This window comes from Rhinolophus sinicus, linkage group LG07 (assembly GCF_036562045.2).
Source record: "Rhinolophus sinicus isolate RSC01 linkage group LG07, ASM3656204v1, whole genome shotgun sequence".
In the NCBI taxonomy this organism is placed as follows: domain Eukaryota; kingdom Metazoa; phylum Chordata; class Mammalia; order Chiroptera; family Rhinolophidae; genus Rhinolophus; species Rhinolophus sinicus.
In genome coordinates this window covers 4,238,354-4,254,470 of record NC_133757.1, presented here as the reverse complement: position 1 = coordinate 4,254,470, position 16,117 = coordinate 4,238,354, and the positions used below count along the sequence as shown (strand labels likewise).

General features: G+C 43.5%; 1 protein-coding gene across 2 annotated transcripts in view; it reads left to right on the top strand.

The window, feature by feature from the left end:
• The window catches only part of DOCK1 (dedicator of cytokinesis 1), a 444,845-nt gene that overhangs the window by 136,338 nt on the left and 292,390 nt on the right, over window positions 1-16,117 (top strand). For both annotated transcript variants that reach the window (XM_019728239.2, XM_019728238.2), the window contains exons 24-25: window positions 5,648-5,718; window positions 9,249-9,355. In XM_019728239.2, coding sequence (XP_019583798.2) covers window positions 5,648-5,718; window positions 9,249-9,355 — 178 coding nt within the window. The remainder of the gene's footprint in view (window positions 1-5,647; window positions 5,719-9,248; window positions 9,356-16,117) is intronic.

Here is a 16,117-nt window from a genome sequence, read left to right as displayed (position 1 = left end):
TATTGTCATTTGTGATTGAATGAACTGTAGCGTTCACAGTAGAGATGGGAGATGCTGTTTTAAAGACCAGACTCAGCTTAGAGGAAGCCTGATTGCAAAGAGAAGAAGTATTTTTAGATTTAAGGTAACAAAGGATGAAGGCAGCCGTTATTTCTGAGGGTGCAAGGAATGTAAGCAATCTCTGTTAACATCTTTCTCTTTTTTGTCCTGGATGCCTACAGCACGTACAGCAGGGTGGTTCAGAGTGGTGCATCCTCGAATCTTTCCAGTGTGCTGGGTGTTTCCGGTCTTTAGCTGCCTGAAGCCCTCCTGTCCAGCCCTGTTTCATTCATTCCCCAGGAAAGGCACAAACTCGGGTCCTGGGGCATCTGTTGGCCAAACTGGTCTTGCTACATTTTCCTACAGCAGAATATTCTGGTTCTTCTGAGGCTGTTTGGCTATGTCCCAGATCTTCCAAAGACAGAGCACTTAAGTCTGAAAGGAGAATTTGTGGACCATATACTATATTTTAGCTCAAAACCTCCAACTGGAATCATTTTTAATATGCGTTTTCTTGAGAAATATGTAAATTAATAATTGCTTCATACATTATTCAAGCAAAACTTATTTTGTATTACCCATAGCTCTTGTAATCTTATATAAAGATATGCTAATGGATTTAATTAAAATAATTATACTGAATAATGTAGCCTGAACTTTACCCTAAAATAGTGTCTATTAATCATCATCAGTGGTAATATTTTTAGTCAGAGAGACACACCATTAAACCAATAGTAGATAGAAAGTGCACTTTTGGTTTGGGTTTGCAGTTGGGATTAAGGTGGCGTTCTCATGAGATGCATGACAATTAAATTTGCTTAGAGAAGAGTGTCAAATTTATTTAATTTCTTCAAACTGAACTGTTTCAACAATTAGAACATTTTAGCATTTCCTGCCATTTATTAATCCTTTTTATATGTTTCAGTTTTTTCCCCATAAAACCTGGGTTTCTGTGTGTTTCTTGTCCTTTTGATTCAGTTCTGACCTACTCTCCTTCCTCAGAATTGTGGTCGTGCGCTGCCATGAGTTCTTGATTGCCTGGGGATTCAATGGGCCCAGTTTTAAGGGGACACTCAGCAACTTGCCTGTCTTTTAATATAAACAGAAATAGCTTTACTACTGGCCAGTGTTCTCTCTACTTTTCTTTCTGGTATCTTTCCTTGGTTTGCTAGCTTTCAATCACTGCTCAGAGGTGGGGAGCCCTGTTGTGTTTGGAGGTAATTTCAGTTTTAGCTAAATGCTTTGTGTGCCTGAGTGTGTGGGGGAATGAAGAGCATGTTTTCAGCTCATCAGGGTGTCACTGCACATGTGTCGGTGGCCCCAAGGCCCCCATGCATTTAGAGTGGGACCCATCCATCATGGGATGAACAGATGAAAGCTTTACCAAGTTCCAAGAGAAAAGCAAGCTAGGACTTAAACTGTCATTATGTTAATTAAAATAGATTTAATATCAGATCTGAAGAAATAACTTTCTTAGGAAGCAAACGTTGATTTGATAAGTTAAATTATGACTTAAAAATCAGGAGATGAATAAACAAAGCTAAAAGCAGTGAATTCATCCAAGTTCCTGTATGTACTGTTGTCTGTTCCTAGCAAGGCCCTGTCATAGGGGGGTGTTCTCACAGGTTCTGGAGTTCCCAGCTCGTCACCCTGGAGGGATGGAGGAAGAGGCCTCACTGCTCACTCAGCTCTGTCTCATGGGCACGTGGCACAGGCATCGTCCTCTCCCCTCTCACCCCCATCCCACACCCCCAGTGAATCAGTTATGAGCATCCCGCTGTCTGCAGGGAACCGAGCTGAGGCCTGGGCGGCCTCCTGGGGAAGGGCTGCCGACATACTGCCCTTCCAGCCTCTCCCCCACAAGTCAAAAGAGCCTCACACATTCCAAGCAAGATTTTGTTTATTAAATAAAGAACTGATTTACAAAAGATTAATAAAATTGAGACCAAAACATAAAAAAAAGGAAAACCTCTCAGATATCCTCCGTTCCCATTGTGCAGATGGCTTTGTGATTCGGCAAAGGATTCTAGTCTTCGCTTACCTCTTCATACAGGACTTTGTAGGTGAAAGTTTTCGCAGAATGGAGTGGCGAGTTGGAGAGTTCTGCATGTTGCAGCCGTTTTCCGTGTTGCTCTTTGCACACGTCTATGCGCCCTCCTGCCCCACTGTCAGTGGCAGCAGTGCCCAGCGTTTGTTGGGCAGTAGCGTGTGTGGCGAGCGTGCTGAGCTCACCTCCTGTGCGTCAGTCCATTCTCCTAGCAGTCCTGGGGGCAGCCGCTATTAACCACCATGTGTCACCAGTGAGCATCACTGACTGCAAATGCTGCCGTGCTGGGGGCCAGTTTGTGCGCAGCCCACCTGGCCTGGCGCCCTGGTCCTTGTGGGACCGGCTCTGCTTCTAAGGACCCTGCCTGCGGAGGTGCTCTGCCCGTATCCGGGACCTTCCTGTCTGCAGGTGTCTTCCATGGATGAGCTTCTACCTGCACTGTCTGTCCTCCGTGCAGGAGCCCCGCTCTACCTGTCGGGCGCTCTCCACCTGGGGAAGCTCTGGAAGCAGCGGCTCTGTCCGCTGGGAGGAGACCTGCATCGAGCCAAGCCACGCAGCTGCACTGAGGAAGCCAGTGCCTTTGGACCTCAAAAGATTCTCAAAAAATAACCAGTGTTAGATGTGTGCAAAGCTCGATGTGGTCCTCAGTACGAGTGGGTGATGGAGCAGGCTTCCCAAGAAAGGTGGAGAGCCTGTGGTGGGCTGCACGTCGGAGTTCCCTCTGCCTCTCTGAGCTAAGGATGGCGGCTTCTCTGGGTTGAGAGCCAAGAGGTGGTGTGTCTCTTGAGAATGAAAGAGGTGTTTTCTACAAAGCTGTCAGTCTGGGAATCATGGAAGTTCTACTGTGTCCCAGGTTCTCTGGAAGGATGACAGTTTTTTGGTTGTGATTTGGGATCACAGGCCCCTGTCTGTGGGCATCGCCCTGACTTCGTGTGCGGGACGTGGGGAAGCCCTCGCTTGTCCCTGCCCTGCTCTGGCGCTCAGCCTGCCTGGATGACACAGCGCTGGGCCACCTCAGGGCAGCATGTGGAAGGTGGGCTATAAGGGGCTGTCTAGTCTGTCGCTGTCTGCTTTGTCCTTGTGATATGGAGTTGATCCCTTCGCCACAAGCAAATGGTGCCTTGGCGGGTAGAGGATAAAATGCACAAAGCTGGTATGTTCCTCACTGTCGGGGCCGTCACGAACTAAATAAGACACCTACGGGCCTGAGCAGTCAGCTGTGCAGAGGCTCATTATTAAATGTCACCATAAATATTTTTTCGTTTTTCAAAGCAACTTCTAGGTTGTCGAAGCAAGACTTCTGAAACCAGAATGCAATTGTTTCTACTTAATGCTCTTTCCAGAAGTTGAATCTCCAAGCAGGTAGTTGGGATCCCGTGATCTGACCGGCATTGAAAGATGGGGTTAACACCTGCAAGAACAAACCCTGTGATTCCGTAGTGGAGGACGTGGCTTTCCTGTCCCGTATTATCTTGACTGTGAGACCTTGAGATCCATGGTGACGACTGAGTGGGGGTGGTTTCACTGTCACCTGGGCGGTGGACCGACTGGCTCCGAATCCGAGCGGACTGGGACCAGGGACTTCCCTTTATTTGCGCCGCCTCTACTTTCAAATTTGTGAATCATCAGTTTGTAGCTTTTGAGTTTGTCCTGTTTTACTTCTCAGAGTGCGTTTGAGATTCATCCGTGTTGTGTGTAACACGGGCTTTTTAAATTTTTTATTGTTGAGGAGTGTTCCGTCATATGGATTCACCTCTTGAGGGACGTTTCGGTTGTTTCTGGTTTTTGACGATGACAAATAAAACTGCTGTAAACATTCATATATAGGGTTTCCTGTGAACAAAAGTTTTCATTTCACTCAGGAGTGTAATTGCTGGGCCATATGCAGAGGGCATATCTAACTTTGTAAGAAATTGCAAAGCACTTTTGCAAAGTAATGGAATTAGTTTTGTATTCAGACCAGCAGTATCACCAGACAGCACTTTGTATTGTCTGTTTTTTTGTTTTGCTTTAGCAATTCTGATAGATAGTAGTGATATCTCATTGTGGTTTTAATTTGCGTTTCCTGGTGACAAATGGTGGGAGCGTTTTTTTACTGGCTTATTTGCCCCCTTTTTGGAAAAATCTCTTCAAATCTCTGGCCTATGTTGGGGGAGATTGCTTTCTTATTGAGTTTTAAGAGTTCTTTGTATATGCTGGATACAGAGCTGTATTTGTGACTTGCAATTATTTTCTTCCAGTGTGTGGCTCATCTTGTTATTTTAGCAGGGGCTCTTAGTTTTCATGAAGTGCAATTTATCAGTTTTTGCTTTTACAGATTATGCTTTTGGTGTCAAAGCTAGGAAGTCTGTTTAGCCCAAAGTCACAGGATCTTCTTTTAGAAGTTTTATAGTTTTACGTTTCAGATGTATGACTCATTTACAGTAAATTTTCACATGGAGTGCGAGGTATGGAATGAATTTCATTAGGTGCTGGAGGGGGAGGAGCCTGTGCCCCTTGGGGGCAAATCAGCTCATTGACTGTCTGTATTGAGGGTGTCATACTTAACCGGGGTTTCTGCCCACTTACTTCTGGAAAGCAGTGGTAACAATTATTTATGTAACAGGTATCATATTCTCCAGTTTTCCCATTATTATCCTCTTCTCTTTCAGTTTGCTTTTGAGCTTTAATGCAACCCCTGGAGGTATTTAGCATGAGTGTTATTTTCATCCATTTCTTTCCGGGAGGGGAAGGCCAACCTGCTGTAAGGAGTCACTTAGGGTCCGAGGTGGGGGTGGGAGCAGTCCTGGTCAGAACACTTAAAATGCAGGACTTTTCCCAATGAGAGATAGACAAGAGGCTGAGGTCCTGGCTTCTCACAGAACTGAATTTTAATTCCAGCTCAGTTCAGTGCTGTGTGATCAAAGGCTAAATAATTGACATCTCCATGGTCAGCTTCCCTGCCTCCCAACTCAGTTAACCCTGTGGAGTGCTGTTGGAATTCAAGAGAAACTATACCAGGGCCCTAGCATAGCACATAGCATGTGTTGGGATCTCTCAGTATTACCATCACTGTATTTTTTTAGAGCGTTGGTTTTCTAGAAGATACATAATGTCAATATAACAGAGAAAATTACTAAAGAAAAAATGATTCCTAATTAAGGGCTGCACAGATATACAGGGAAACAGTTCTGGAATGGAACCAAGAATCATTTTAATGGTTGACTCTGGTAGAGCTGCAGTCATTGAATGGTAGAGGGCTCTTCAAAGGGCACGGTTGTCATTTGCTGGCGGGTTAAGGAGAAGAGTAACACAGTGCAGGCATTTGGTCAGCAGGCAAAAATGTTGGCTTCTGTTGCTGTTATGCTGGCATTAGGTGTCAAGGTCACCATGTAACAAATGACCATTGTGGATCATGGGTTTTTTCCTTTGCTCCGTTTCCATCATGTTTCCCATCAGCTTCTCACCTAGAAAGTGATCTTTCTCTTGGGATATCAGTGGCTCGTCATAGTCATCATAAATGTATATTAACATTTGCCAAACTTCACTGGCTCAGCGTTCTTCTTTGGTCTTGCTTTGCAGGGGGCAGCGCTGAAATACTTGCCAACGATCATCAACGATGTGAAACTGGTGTTTGACCCCAAAGAGCTCAGGTAAGCAGCAGCCAGGGCCTGATGGCTTTCCGCCTGCCTCGTGGCCTCCTCTTCAGTGCATTTAGTGTGTGGGATGCTTGCAGTTCTGTCATGTGTTGCCAGAGGTCAGGACGCTGGATTTTTGTGGAGCACACACTAGGGGTGGTATCTACGATGCTTGGCTAATTATGACTTTATATGGAAAAGACGTCATCTGTCAACATTCACAATGTTTTCTTTAGACCGTTCTTCATAGCCCACTGGATATGTAATGCAAACTTGGCATTTTGCATTTCTTAGGGTTTGACTTTCAGTATAGCTATTGGGTTTGGGTTTTGTTTTCAGCACTTAAAACAGCTGACAAAGGAGTTTAACATTCGTCCCTTACCTCCTCTTTCTCGTAAATCTCCTACCTGAGGGCTGTGAGCCTCAGGCCCAAGAGTCAGAAGTTGTCATCTAAGATGATAAAAGAAAATGAAACTTCAGGAAGCTGGTCACTAGTTTTCAGACCCAGGAGTTAGGCTGGGGACCAAATCCTCTTTCCTCCCGATTTACCACCCCCGCCATCCAAGCCCAGTCTTCGTGGTTTTGTGGTACAGATGTCACTGCCCCCTCAAAAGAGCTGACGTGAGCAAATGCATCCTCAGGCTTTTGAACCCCTGACATCAACAACTCGGGTTTGTTTTGCTTTTGATATAACATTTGACACAATAAACTACACGCAGGTGATGGCCCCGTTTTTACCAGCCTAAAAAACCCACCTAAATACTAGCAAAGGGCCATCTGTCCCCAGGCCATTAACCTGAATAAAAGACGGTCATCCTACCTGTACTTTATGTTGACCTAGGTCACCGTGTATGGTCGCTGTGCCTTAGACAGGAGGGGAGGGGGCTGTCGGGAGTTGCCCCCCTCCACAAATCCTCCTATTTCTGATGTGCTGTAGGATTTACTGTCCTGCATGGACATATTTATATTCTGGTCCTGGAAACTGACCGCGCTGCTTAGAGCTTAGCAGGCCCCGAATGAGAAAAGGAGAAACACGGGCCCATTGGCAGCGTGCCTGTCCCCGGGTCTCTGGAGTGCCCACCTCTTCAGCGCCCGTCTCTGCAGCACTGCTCTCAGGGGTGCCCACGGCAGCGCCGTGCAACTGGTTAGAAAACGCAGAATCTTGGGTTCCTGCCCAGACCTGTTGAATCCTCTGACACTGCCAGTGAATGTTCCTGTTTGGGAGCTCAGGTCTGGAGAAACAGAGGACACGGGGAAGCTGTGTCCTGTGGGTCACACCATGCACTTGGCCTGTCCTCCTTGTGTACGGGGACCAGCCCCTCGCCCACGGGAGGGATGCTGCCATGTTCGCAATGGGCCATGTGCTTGGAGATCCAAAGACCCCTTCCCCAGCGCCGGCGCTGTCTGCTCTTGGTCCCTTGGCCCTTTATGCATGTGTGTGGCCCTCTTGGACACCTTATCTTACTGATTTAGTCAAAAATTATGTACCATGTTTCCCTGAAAATAAGACCTAGCCAGACCATCATGTCTAATGCATCTTTTGGAACAAAAATTAATACAAGACCCAGTCGTATTATATTATATAAGACCTGGTCTTATAGTAAAATGAGACCAGGTATTATATATATTATATTATATTATATTATTTTATATTATATTATATTTTATATTATATTATATTCCCAGTCTTATAGTAAAATAAGACCGGGTCTTATATTAATTTTTGCTCCAAAAGACACTTTAGAGCTGACTGTCCGGCCAGGGCTTATTTTCAGGGAAACACGGTGTATATTTTTTCCCGTTTAGAAATGGATTCATGTTTTGCAGAAACAGAAGAGCTCACAGAGGAGAGTAACTCAAATTTAACTTCACTGGATTCTTCTAATTCTAGTTATCTTTCGTGCCCACACACATACACACACACCCGTGAAAACATTCAACATTGTATTTATGATTTTGCAGTCAGCTCCCACACTTAAGATGTCGTTTGGCCACATCCCGAATAGTCTTGTCCATCAGATTGTTTAGTAACTTGCATGGTGTTTCCTCATTTGCTGGCCCGTCATTTATTTAAATAACAACAATAGACACTGGCATTGATTATGTGCTTCTCCACAGAAAGCTCTTTCCATGTATTATTCGGTTAGTCTTTGCAGCAGTGGTATGACCTGGGTTCTGTTATTAGCCCACTTGTTTGCTAAGTAAATTGTCAATGATGACGTGATTGGTGAGTGGCAGGCATCACTGCCAACCCAGCCCTTTTGATGACAAAGAACAGGCCACAGTGCTGTGCTAGTGGGTGCTAGATTGGGTCCTCTTTTTATAGTTGTAGAATATGCTAGGATACAATTGTTTTGTAATGTAATTGTAGTATCTGCCCTGACATGTCATTAGTATAAGCAGAGAAGTGCAATTACTAGGTCTTGCACTTTCGTAAAAGAATTTTAATAGTTCCCTCTGGTTGCCATCCAAAAGGTCCAGCCAGCCTTTTGCTGGTGTCTCTTGGTGTGTGTCTGCCCAAACTCTGCCAATACCTGGGATTACGATTCTATAGAACCTTGCCAGTATGGAAGGTGAGAAAGGATCTCACCATTTTAATTTGTCTTTCTTTAGTTACTAATAAAAACTCTTTTTCTAATACTCCTTCATAGTATCATTGGCCATTTGAAAAAGTAAATTTTTAAAAATATCTCCCTTGAGATATAATTTATATACTATGAAGTTCACCAGTTTTAGAATGTTCAGTTAAATAGTCTTCAGTATTTTTATGGAGTTGTGCGACCATCAGAATAATCCAATTTTAGTTTCATCACCCCAGGAAGATCCCTTGTGAGCAATAACACTCATCTCCTGTTCCCACCTCTAGGCAACCACAAATGTACTTTCTGTATCTACAGATTTGCCTTTTCTTTCTGGCATTTCACATAAATAGAATCATACAATATGTGGCCTGTTGCGACTGTCTTCTTTCACTTATTGTAATGTTTTCAAGGTGTAGCTATGTTGTAGCATGTGTCAGAATTTTATTCCTTTCTGGACATGCTGCATTTTGTTTATCCATCCACCAATTGGTGGACATCTGGATTGTTTCCACTTCTTGAGTATTATGAATAATGTTGATACAGTTCATCTAAAAGGTTTTGTGTGGATACATATTTTCATTTCTCTTGGAGTGGAAATGCTGGGTCATATGGTAACTATTTTTAACATTTTGAGGAAATGCCAAACAGTTTTCCAAAGTGGCTACACCGTCTGACATTCCCACCAGCATGGTATGAGGGTTCCAGTTTCTTCACAGCACAGCCAAAGCTTGTTGACGATCTTTTACTTTTCGCCATTTTAGTGGGTGTGAAGTGAAAAAATAACATTTGAAACTAGCATGTTTTGGGTGAGATTTTGTCCTATATTGTATAATGGTTATTGTCCACTATTCTCGTGGCATTTCATGACCATTTAATGACCTTGCAGCTTCACGCTTTCTTGTAACATTTTGGATCATTTTGCTGTGTATCTGTAAACTCTTTCCATTGTGTTTCTCCTCATAGCAAAATGTTTACTGATTTCATCCTGAATGTCCCCATGGGTTTGCTGACCATTCAGAAGCTGTATTGTTTGATCGAAATTGTTCACAGTGACCTCTTCACACAGCACGGTGAGTGGAACCCCCGGATTCATTAAATTGTCACATTACTCATTGTCTGTAGACCTTGCCCCTTCTGAATTCTCTCCTCCTCACTGAAACAAGTGGAGGTTGCAACCAATTAAAACAGCTCTATTACAAGACAGGAAGATTGAGCCCTTACAAGAGAACAGTAATTGACGTATCGCATAGGTAATAGATCATTGACAAGGGAAGGCAGAACCTCCTCGTCTGTGACTTAGGTGTGCACCAAGCCCCGGGGTAATCAGCATATATTGTCGCCTCTACAATATGTGAGTCTTTATCCTGGGGACGCAATCACTCGCTTCTGTGGAGATGATTGCAAAGAAAAATTTCAAGTTTTCTTTAAATTTAGATATAATGGTTCTGTCTCTTCCTAACTTTGCATTCTTTGACAGGGTTTCTTCAAACCCGGCTCAAAAGAAGAAGAATTTTAATGATTTCTCAACTCATTTGTCCTGAAAAACTCCTTCTGTTTCCCTACATTATCTCCCTACCCTTTTTATTAATCATTTTCTTTCTTTTTGGGCAGACTGAATTAATATTTTACACTTGTCAAGCAGTTTTATTGAAAGCGTAAAACCTTTGCATAATTCCATAACCTTCCTCATTTATTGGAGGCAAATATGAAAACTACTGAGTGACATGCTGAGAATCATAGATTTATTCTAATCCATTTCTGTGCAGACATTGGCTCTTCTGTTCATTTTCTTTCATCCTCACGCACAGCGTTGTATCAGAGCTGGATCAGCCCATGCCTGGATGTCCCGTTGAGTTACTGGCTACACTGAGAACTCAGTGTGTGTCTGGCTTAGTGCTTTGTGCCTTCTGGGCTACTAGACCCTATGAGATTAAAACTAGACCCTCGTTTTAATCTCATTTCTTGATTTAACTTTATAAAATGCACTGGAGTCTACACTCACAGCTGAGGCTCCTGTTAAGAGATTATGTTAAGACTTCATCTGGATGTTCTTCTGGAGAAAAACCCATCCAACCAAGAAGTGGGGAGCTTTCTCCATCCCCTGCGTGCAGACCTCTCTGGGCCAGACGCTCATTTCTCTTTCCTAAGAAGTCAGCACCGTTGCCATTGTTGGGAGCTCAAAGCACATGAATCTTCTTTACGCCATTAATCCTGTATTTCTCAGACTCTCATGGAGGGCTGGATCTTGAGTTGCTCATTCTCCAGGTATCTACTAAAGCTTGAGGGACGCTATGGCTCAAGGAAGGCATGATGACAGAGCTGATGGGTGGGGACTGTTTCATTGTTTCCTTCCATGTGGACTCAACTTTATACCAGAGCAAGTAAAATCCCCTGAATGTTTTATATCTGGGTCGTTCTAGGTAGGTTACTGGTGTTCCTTCTTCTAACCATCCAACCCCAACACACATACAGTAGCACCATCACCACCACCACCACCACCACCACCACCACCACCACCACCATCATCAGTACCACCAGTACCTTCAATAAATAACAGTTGTCAGTGGATTGATTGTATTCAACTCTTACTGAGAGTTGATACAGGGAGAACCTTCTTGAGGACACATTTACACATATTTCAAAATGTCTATTGCAAAACCTTGTTCCACATATCATTTAGCTTTCTTTGCATGAGAACCTAAGACATAAAGTTTCAATTAAAAATATTTAAAATAGAAGTTCTTTTAAAGGAAATGTTTCTTTCTACTGAAACTTACTCTAAACTTGCAGGGAAGCTTACCGTTTATGTTGGTAATTGTGTCAGCCTAGCAGTTCCTAGCAGTTTGGCGATTGTGCTTCTGTTCCTCTTCCGGTGTCCCATTTCTGCTTTCAGTCTTGCTCTGTAAGTCTTATCATCGACGGCCTCAAGTCCTGTTTTGCAAGTATGTCACATGCAAATAAACATTTATAGCTTTTATTAAGCATTTATAGCTCTTTATTAAACAGTAGCTTTGCTTAATAAGAAGTTACCAGAATATATAATATTTTGGAATAAGTTGTCTCTTTTTAAGTACAAAGTTGGGATTGAGCCTTAATAGCAAGTTGTACCCAACATAGTAAATGAGATTATATGCAATATATGAATCCCAAGTGATCATGGGCTAAATGTGCCAAAATTAGCCTGAAGCTTCAAGTCTTACAAGCAGCCCCAGAATTACCCAATCAGTTGAAGTTGTCTAAGCCGTAACTGCGAGCCCAGTTTGCTTCCAGACTCGCACTGGCTGCCTGGCAGCCTTTCAGAATTTATTGTCCAATGAGAAAATGGCTCCACTTTGAGGCTTTGAGTTTTATTAATATTTCTGGGTAATATTTCTGGATAATTCTGGGTAAGACATGAAGGATAGCAAAGACAGCCCTGATTTTTCTTCTCTGCAAGCTCCCTGCCTCTTTAAAGCAGCTAACAGCCATCTTACCTCCTTGTCAAGAAAGACTTATCAGGGGAAATCTTCTGCTTGGCTTGTTCTTACAAAGATGTCATTACTTTTGTAAAATACTCTTTGCCACACTCGGTATAAATATTTAAAGCCAAACCATTTTCTGATGAGATATGATGGCTGTGATATTTTTGCTTTGTTCCATTTCTTGTTAATTCGTAAAAAATGTTGTTGTCTATGTCCTATTTCCTGGTCCCAGTGGAACCAATCAAACTAACTCCCCATGTGTCCAGATTTTCACAATTTGATAGAACTAGGTTTAGCTGCACAAGCTCCTGACTGTGCTAGCCCTTGGTAAGCGTTCTTTCGGGTATGTGATCAGAGGGCATCATGTTGCTTTCCAAGGCAGGTCTTTGCTCATCAGCGTGAGCAAAAGAGACTCACAGAAGAGACTCCCTTAGCTTTGCTCTCGCACATTTCTTTCCATCTGCCTTGAATATCAAAGGCATTGCATAGTTTCAGTCTCATTTCAGCAGGACTGAAAAGCTGATCTGTGCTGGGAGGCTGGCAGTGAATTCTGAATCGGGAACTGCTTCTGTGCAGAACAGTCTTTCCTTGCCAGGCCTGGGTCCCTGTGTGCCACCCCTTACGGTGCCCTGACACTCTCATCCTTTCCCTTATTGCTTCTGTCCCTCTAAAGGACACACAACCGCAGCACGCATCCAGCAGTTTGTTGGGTGACAACAGAGGTGCCTTTTGGCAAATAGGGTTTTGTTTGGCCCCAACCTGGGTGGACACCATGGCCACTGTCACTGTCCCCTCTGCTCACACGTGTACCACTTGCGATGCTACGTGTGAATCGGCACCTTGCGACTCATGCTGCCTACACCCTGGTCTGAAGGAAACAGGAGTTCTTCGCAGAGATCTCTCCTCCCACTGCTTCTTTCCTCTTCTGTCTTGAGGAGTCATGCCTCGGCAGAACCTGGGACCCAGGCCTCTGCTGTATTCGCAAGGGTGGCTGTGGATTTGAGTTCTGGGTTATGTCCTGGGGAGACTGAGCTCATCATGTAGAAATCACCCCCAAATGTAAGAAGGCTGCTCAGCGGCTGAAGGGCAGACCTGGCATATCACATGTCTGTCACTGTGGACGGCTGATACAGTGTTTCCCTGAAAATAAGACCTAGCCAAACCATCAGCTCTAATGCGTCTTTTGGAGCAAAAATTAATATAAGATCCGGTCTTATTTTACTATAAGACCGGATCTTATATATTATAAGACTGGGTATAATAAAATATAATATAATATGATATAGTATAATACCGGGTCTTATATTAATGTTTGCTCCAAAAGACGCATTAGAGCTGATTGTCTAGCTAGGTCTTATTTTCGGGGAAACACCACGGTAGATAGGGCCCATGTCCCCAGCCCTCTGAGAGTTCAGGCCACTCGCAGCACACGGTTGTGTGTCAGCCACATGAGCCTTTTCTCCAAGTATGTGCCCCTCTCCCTTTGCTTTGATTTTTATAAAGTGAATGCCTGGCTTGCATCATTTCTCCTACAGATGATTTTCCTTCCTCTTTAATAAAGCACTATTTACTTCTGAGGCCCTTTCAGCGACGAGGGCAGCCAGCACATGAGAGGGTTGAGGGTGGTGTCGCCTTTATGATCAGATGGCCTGGGCTCAGCTCCTGCCTGTCACCTGCTCACTCAGTGCCCTTGCAGAAGCTCTCCTCCCAGCTCCGTGTTCCTCAGCTGCCCTTTTCTCGTTGCCTACATCATATATTTTGAAGATTAATATGTGAATAGGACTGAGATTTGTGCTCAGTATTGAATGCACCAGTGTTAGCCACCTCTTTCATTTATGTTGAGGATTCACTAGAAAATGGCACTTAAGACCCTACCCTCCTCTGAGAGGGTAATTAGCATGTCAAATACCAGCTGAAAGACAGTTGGGACCGAATAATGCAGGGACCTTCAGAGCTTCCTCTGAGAGGCAGGCAGGTGCTCTGAACACCCTGCATGAAATACCCCCGGGCACTCTGCACCATGGCTCCTCTTGACAGTCTCCAAAGGGTGAAATGGTTGTGTTTTTGACAGGGCTTGCTTATTGCCTGTAAGCCCTCTCTGGATTGAGAGCTCCCTGGGGCAGGGCGTTCTTCTCATTGGGTTGGTCATTGCTCTGTCTCTGTCTCACCCCACAATGCACGTTTAGGGAATGAGGAAAAATAGACATGGCTGTTCAAAGCCAGCACCTTTTTGGTTTTCCCGGGAAGCAGAGCAGAGAAGGAAGCCTGACCAGCTGCATATACACATAGTTCACTCGATCCTGGGGAGGAGAGGTGTGTATTCACACAGAAACTGGCTGTGGCTTCTAGTGTTGAATCTGAATGGACTGACCATGGGGGAGGAGGGAGATGGCTTTGGGGGATTAATTTAATGAGAGAAGGAAAAGACTCGTGAGAGACTTGAGATATGAAAGGCCATCTGGGAGCAGTTTCATAAAATTGGAGTGGTCTTTTATTTGCTTCTGATCTAATTCCCAGTTTTGTGGCAATATGAAAGCAGAAGAGGACATTTCAACGCTACCTTTGGAGTCCAGATAGCTTTAGGTTAAAATTGTGGAAAATCTCAAACATACAGAAAGTGGAGGAAGAGTATCAAAGCCCATGAACCCATCCCTGGGCTTTGAAGTTTTCATGTCATGGTCAGTCTTGATTTAAAGCACGGTCAGTCTTGATTTTGAAGCAAATCCCAGCCATGACAGCATTTCACGAGGATGTTTTTGTGTGTTGGTGGTCAAAGAGTGAATGGCATTGTTTCAGAAAAGGGAGGATGTGCAGAGGGGCTGATCCCGATGCTGGTGACTGGAATCCACCTTGCATGTTCCTGTTCCCGCTCCAGTGCCAAGGTGATGAGCCTTTGACTTGTTAGCATGCTGTACACGGGAGCCAATGAATGGGCGGTAATGGCTTCCAAGCGTTGTCTCCTGATGTGACTTGACTGCCTGAAAGCTGGCTAAGTAGATTATGTGCTTCACAGAAAGATGACTCTTGCATATAATCTGTGATGTGGAGTGAGCAGATTTTGAAAGCAAGATAAAAAGAGACAGAAAGGTCAGATCTTCATAATTTGTGCATTTGTAGCTTTGTTCCCATGCGATTATATTGTTGCCCAGATATCTGACAAAAGCTGAAAAAATTAAAGCTTAAATCCTATAATAGAAATGAAACATTTCAATGTAATTAAATTAAAGTAAATACTAGGACACTGAGGTTTAAGATTTATGCCCACAAAATGTTATAAAAACTGGAATAAAAGGGATCAACCTGAGATGGCCATATTGAAAGTGACCAGTGCAATTGGCAGATTTTCTGTGGCGCTTACTACGGTCTGTACTAATCATTTTCTTAGATTTGTTTTGGGAGGGTAGTGTGTATGAGATTCGATGAGTAAAACTGAAGAGTCCGTGGGAGATACGCCTACCTGGTCTTGACAGGAGTTTACTGCTCCTGCTGGATTCCCTTGCTGGAAGCTCAGGATTCATTGGCACCCCCTTTGTTAGTTTTTGTTTCCTTGTTTTGTTTTCCTGGGATGGTTGGAATCTAGCAGTGAGTAGGAATGGGATGTGTGCCCTTCCCACATTCCTAGCCCGTCCCGTGGCTTTTTCCTTCAATGTAGCAATCAGCCTCATAAAACTTCATTTGTGTCCCATTTTTGAATAATACAGAGCTTAAAAATGTCCTCCTAGAAAGCTTAAATTATTTTCCTCATTCTCATTTTCAAGGTGAATGATTCTTCCAGTTAGACGCAGAGTGAAATTCTCCTTTTTAATGGTGGGAACATTTGTTACAGCGGCCCTTTGAAATCAGAGGGTAAAGGCCAAGTTACCTATTGGGACTGGCTATTAGGAAATATCAAAGTCTGATTTCTAGGCTATTTTCATTGTAATTGGATCCAAGATAGAAAATTTGTATCTCTGAAAATTACCCTATTAATCACATTCTTGTGTTTTAAATCTTAGAACAGACCTATAATAAACTAAACCTGAATGCTTTGATTCGTAAACAAATCAAAATAATATCTCTTTAGTTTCTGCACTGTGGAAAATGGAGAGGTATTGCTCTTTATTGAAAAGAATCTTAAACCCAGAGCTACTCTGTGGTAGTTTTGTTAAGTTGATGGATGTTGTACAGAAAGAAAAATTGGGGTTGGGACCATCGTGTGGTATAGTCACTTAAGGTGTCACTGTTACCTCATTCTGGAGCACTTTAGTTAGGTAGTTGTGCTGACGATTTCTAAGCAATGTTACTAGCTGTGAACTGAGACTATTTTGAATAATGGTAGCATGTGTACACCATTTTCTCCTCTTCTGTGTTTTCATGCCATAGGAACATTTT